At 45.3% G+C, this 6,000-nt stretch overlaps 1 protein-coding gene across 1 annotated transcript in view; it reads right to left on the bottom strand.

Annotated features, from left to right (window-relative positions):
- The window catches only part of LOC144095563 (uncharacterized), a 70,144-nt gene extending 65,143 nt beyond the window's left edge, over positions 1-5,001 (bottom strand). Inside the window, exon 1 of the mRNA XM_077629254.1 lies at positions 4,983-5,001. Coding sequence (XP_077485380.1) covers positions 4,983-5,001 — 19 coding nt within the window. The remainder of the gene's footprint in view (positions 1-4,982) is intronic.
- Between the last annotated feature and the right edge of the window lie 999 nt (positions 5,002-6,000).

Raw genomic sequence — 6,000 nt, forward strand, 5'->3', positions numbered from 1 at the left:
GGAGCCAGAAACGTTCAATCAATATAGGAAATTTGAATTGTCATTTGCACAGGACTATTGGTATTAAGTTGGAAAAAAAAGGTTTGATCTTACCACAAATCTCAGGACTTTCGTCGAAAAGATTTTAGCTGCTGTCGTCGGCACTCGGGGGATCACAGTCTACTGTTCCATCGCAAACGGACGTTGGAGCAATGACAGGTTCATCATTACCATCATTGATTTGTGGACAGAAGAAATTTTTCTCCTCCTAGGCTGAGGCTTCGGGAAAGAAGAACAGAAAGGGCGCTTATTATTTCTTACTTTCGAGCGCCAGCGTCAGGGCGTGGAATTTTTTAAAAGCCAACAAAAGGGTTTTAAAATAGCTTGCCTAGTTAACTTGACTAGATTAGGTCTAGACAACAAAAAAATATTTCGCTTATGTATTCACTGTTTGCTACCACAGACTTGAATTCATGCATTGCATTCTCTTTACAGTGGTGAGTAAAAAAGCACTTGGAACAGTAGGGTCATTTTCTAGTTCGGAAGATGCTCCTTCATGATTTTGTTTGAACAAATGACAGCTTAATCAAAGAAGAGGAGGAGTGCGCATGGAGACGTAAGGGAGTCATTTGCCAAGGATTGACTCACCAGTTGTCTCGCACACGAGGAGAAGCAAAACCAGACAAGCCGTGGACCTCATTTTATGCCATACAAGATTCCCCCGGCCTTGCATTCCGGTAGGTATTCTCGAAAAGCCAACACTTTGGCAGCAGGCCATACTGTCAAACGCTTGTGCGGACACTACTCATGTGAGAAGCGGCGATGCAGGAACCTTAGGCCAGAGTGGGCAAGCTCACGCTAGCAGGAAATTCTAAGAACTGGCAGCGGCGAATGAAGTGGCACAGAAAATCGTCGTGAGATAAACCAGTCGAGAGGAGCTTTGAAGTGGCTGATAAAACCTCTATCGGCTTTAAGAAGCAAAGCGGGGTCCTTATTTTACCTCAAAAGGCAACTTCTTTTCCTTCGATAGAAAATGCAGCGTATGTACGAAGTAGGCGTGCGTTAAATTTTACTCAGTCGTAAGCACGATGGGAACATTTTGATCCTTGAAATGGACGCAGCAACAGAAAACTTTAGGAGGTATTAACTAGGCTCTTCCGTAACGTGGAGCGCAGCAAACTGGAGCACGGTGAACTGAAACAATGACCAGACATAGGAGGCCCTGAAGCATGCGTTCATTTGTTGCACTGTTTTATTTATTATTTATTTATACAAATACCTCACTGGTTTCAATCTTGGAACATTTTATGAGGGGAGGGGTTACAATATTTTCCAGACAAAATCTGGTACAACGTCGAAAAGTACAAATGTAAACAATGCCCTATTCAAAAATCTCGTATCGCGACGAACCGGATTTTACCGGAACATATTGATTCATATCAGTCCGTTATGTAACTGAAACCGGACAGACCAGTCCGGTATGAAACTCAAACCGGACAGGCCATGTCCGGTTCGAAGCTCGTACAGGACAGACTGGTCCGGTACGGAGCTCGAAACTCAAGAGACCAGTGTGGTACAGAGCTCAAACCGGACAGACGAGTCCGGTCTGGAGCTCAAACCGAACAGACAAGTATGGTTCACAGTGCAAATCGGACAGATGGTTCCGAGTGCAAATCGGACATACCCGACCTGTATTTGGTTTGATGCCAGTCAACAGCTGCGTTATGCAGATGCGTGTGAGGAAAGGTCAGTGACCGCCTTATTGTCCGGACGTGTGACGCCTGGCTCACTTTCCGAAGTTACTTTACTGCATGTAAAAAATTTCCTCAACTGGCTTTTCTCCGTCGTATTTTTCTGCCCTCAACCCGTTTCCCCTGTTCAGGGTACCAAACAGGCTATTCTTCTGGTTTACCTCCCTGCCTTTGCTCCTCCTCCTTCTTGATTTCAGTCTCCAAAATAATTTTTTTTGCATTACCTGACCGGCGGGGGGCTTTACTGGCGAATAAATAGTAATAAACATTTGTACCTTTAGCGCGATCTTTACTAAAATAGACTGCATGCTTAATTATTTACAACGTTAACTGGTCAGAATTAATATTACATGTGTAACATACCAAACAAGTTTAGCAAGAGAGAAATGCCGACTCCTCCCTGCGCATCAGTCATTCAGACTTGCCGTATCTGGTTCACAACGATTTCATAGTCAACAATTCCGAATAAAATAATTTTTTGACTGGGAACGAGTGTATGAACGTATTTTTTCATACATTTCAAGATTATACTGTAATAATCTACCATCTACAGGCAATTGCATTTATTCTTGCTATTGACGTTTTCGCTGTCGTGAACTGCTCGATGCGAGCTATGAAAAATTTTAAAGAGATTTTGCAACACATTGAAAGGATGGGTCATTACCTTAAATATTTCCATTAACGTACCTTACAATTTACCATTAATAAAATACGCGTATTTTCCTCAACAATGTAGGACATCTCCAGCAAATCTGTACAATTTCACGGCCAGCTTTTTGCCTTTGGTGTTCAGATAACTATTCTGACAGTCCCTGACGCAAGAATAAGTTCCTCCACACTCTGAATGCCGCGACACAACGAGCGGCAACCCCTCATTTGTGCACTTGCTAGCAGGACTGCACGTGCACACAATGAAAGAGAGTGCCAGCGGGGAGAGCAGCGCGTGTACCAATCGATACGTTGCTGACTCAATGCGCTCCGCCTGTGACGTGCCCGGACAAGTTCGAAAATGACTGCCCAGGGAGAAGGGCACTGGTGCAGTGGGGGAAACTTTAGGTGCGCCCCTGCCGAAAAAAACAATTCTGGCTACGTGCCTGCCTGCGTTCCTCGAATTATCTTCCAGAATAAGTTTTTGCTACCACCACCAGACGGCCCGCGCGTCCGCTCTGGGCTGGGCCGTCTTCTGGGCAGGCAGGGCCACTTCTGTCGGCGTGACGGGGAGGCTTGCGGGACTAGGCTTTGTGCCTCGCTTGTCGGCATTTCGCCAAACGGTCTGTGGCGTCCGTGCGCGGGAAGCGAAGCTCTCAGTTTTTGGGCTTTTCGTGTTGAATTAATATAAGATATCCTGCTTACAATTCTACTTAATATATATCGCACTCGTTTGTAGCAGTAATTTTGTTTCTCAGCGACTTCGATCTGTTTTAAAGCAGTCGTTTTTATTTTATAGCATTCTCTATGCGGTACCTCAATTTCTAACAATAGAGGGTTTTAGTATCACGTACGTAGAGGCTTCACGTACGTAGAGCTCTTACGGGTGACCAGTGCGCATGCGCAGAACGCAAAGGGTATACGCGAGTCTCACGTGCGTACGTGAGATTCGGATTTTTACGTTGCGGTCTTTGTGTTGCTTGCGTACGTAGCGTTTACAAACACGGCGGTGCCCTGCCCGCCGCTTCACAGCGATAAAAGCTTCGTCGCTAATCCCTCGACGTGATATCGCGTTCTAAACTGTAGTATTCGCCTTCAATTTGCCCATTCTTACCCTCGCATAAGGTTTCAAGTGGCAAAGAGCTTTTGTTTTTGAGACAGAAGGGCGGTTTTTCAGCTGTTAAGCCTGACGAAGCAGCGTTCCGACGCAGTTCGACTGGCTTGGCTTTGACTCGTCTTAGAGTGGCTACCGCAGTATCTTCATCTGTGAGTAGAAGAGCGCGCGGCGTATGTCGCGTACATGCAACTAAAAGGGATTGAAACTACATGCGCGTATGCTACGTAGACTTCTCACGTTTGCGTACGTGAACTCTGTACGTACGTGAAACTAAAACTCTAATGAAAATGCGTTTTTCAACTTACGCGTATGTGCGCTACGGTGACGGCGGCAAGGCCATCGTACGTGTTCCGCTAATCAGTGATTGTAAGCCGAGAGCCCGACAGACACGAGGAAGAACGTGAGCACGTATTGGAGGTCAGATATTCGACACGGCGAAGAAGGCTATTACAACAATGCGGATATTCTGGAGCTAGGAGGTGAGTTGAAATCATTTCGCATTCTGCCGTATGTCTGCATGAGTATATATGTCGATTAACTTTCTGTATCTTACGTGCGATATAATTTTGTTCGCAACATTTGCTGGCACATGACGCAGATGCGATTTTACTTTACTCGACCGTTTGGCATTGAAGCATATCCAGGTGAAAACCGCGCGGTGAAGTTCGTGGTTTAAAATTCCTTTGGGCCCTCGGAGCGCTCAGGGCGAGTGAGTGGACGACTCTGACGTTTTTCGGTTTGTTTTTAATCTTCCAATCAGTTTGTGGGCATGCTCAACACAAGTCGTCGATATTCGGGTATTTTTTGTGCGAATACAATCTTTCCAGTACGTTATATCTGTCCATGCAGATGGACGCACCCCAATCTGACGCCCATCAGCCGCCACCGCCTGCATTTGTAGACATAAAGGGGCAGGTAAGAGATGAGTATGTTGGTGCACTCTGCCTGTTTCGTGCCTGTCTAATATAGGATGGCTCAATGAACTCAGTACTGATTACTGAGCTTTTATTAATGCTTAAGCATCGTATGGCTATGTTTGCGACTTCGTGTCATCACAATAACTTTCGAACGAATTGAGTTATAAGAAAAAGAGTGATTGCATTCGATAGAGCATCAAAAAATCTCTCAGAAGGAAGCGTGAGGTGCATGTGGGCTAACTAGGTAATTAGAGCTAAAATATCAAAAAGTGGGCGGGCCGGAGGAAAACTGGCGCCAAATTTAAAAACGAAGCGTGCCGTTTTTAAATATAAGGTGCCGCAGTGATCTCATAATTTTACAGTCTAGAATGCAACGGTGTGGTTACGAGGAATACAGAAATGGGTCTGCCGCGTAGCATGTATTGTGGGGCGACGTTGTGCAACGTGAGTTGTCTGCTCCGTGCATACCTGAGAGTGAGGAAGCGAACGGCGGACGATGCGTTTGGCGGTTTGGCGCGTTGCTCGCGGCTCAAGAGAGGCGGTCACGAAACAATTTTTGAAGCTGCTCACCTCCCTTCTTGGGTGCCATCTCGGCGCACTTGCGCAAGTGCAGCAGACGACCCCGCTGCGCCTAGCGTTACCATTGGCTGCGCCGTCAGCCAAAGACTCCGAGTAGTCCTTCCGAAAGCGCGTTACTTCTGGCATACTTTTTTGCGCGCAGCTGAAAGAGATCGATGGCCTCTCTGAGCTTCCCTTCATAGATGTTCGCGGGGCTCATCGATGCTCCGATAGCTCTAGATCTAGTATAATAATAGCCCAGTATCACCTTTTAAGCAGCAGCACACCTGGCTAGATCAGCTGTTTGTTTGTTGGGCCGAACGTCTGAGAGCACTGCAATCGTGGCGCGCATGCGGACATCTGACGTGGTATTTATTGTATTTTCCGGGCATCTGAAGAAAACAAAAACAATGCGTAGTAGATGTATAGTTAGAAACTGTTCAATGGGAGGTTTCGCTGGCCGTTTTAAAACTTTTTAATTGGACTTTTTCGCCTATATCTTCGTTTCTTATGAAGTAGGTTATTTAATTTCGACTATTACGCAATTAAGCCTATCTGTTTGTTGGGCCGAACGTCGGACAACACTGCTATCATGGCGCAACTGCGGACACCTAACGTGTTATTTTTTTGTATTTTTCGAACATCTGAAGAAAACAAAAACAACACGTAGCAGATGAATAGCTAGAAGCTGTTCAATGGGAGGTTTCGCTGGCCGTTTTAAAACTTTTTCATTGGACTTTTTCGCCTATATCTTCGTTTCTTATGAAGTAGGTTATGTAATTTCGACTTTTATGCAATTAAGCCTGTTTGTTTGTTGGGCCGAACGTCGGACAGCACTGCTATCGTGGCGCAATTGCGAACACCTAACGTGGTATTTTTTTGTATTTTGCGGGCATCTGAAAAAAAACAATAACAATACATAGCAGATGAATAGTTAGAAACTGTTCAATGGGGAGGTTTCGCTGGCCGTTTTGAAACTTTTCAATTGGACTTTTTCACCTATATCTTCGTTTCTTATGAAGTAGGTTAT

This window comes from Amblyomma americanum, chromosome 6 (assembly GCF_052857255.1).
Source record: "Amblyomma americanum isolate KBUSLIRL-KWMA chromosome 6, ASM5285725v1, whole genome shotgun sequence".
Taxonomy (NCBI): Eukaryota; Metazoa; Arthropoda; class Arachnida; order Ixodida; family Ixodidae; genus Amblyomma; species Amblyomma americanum.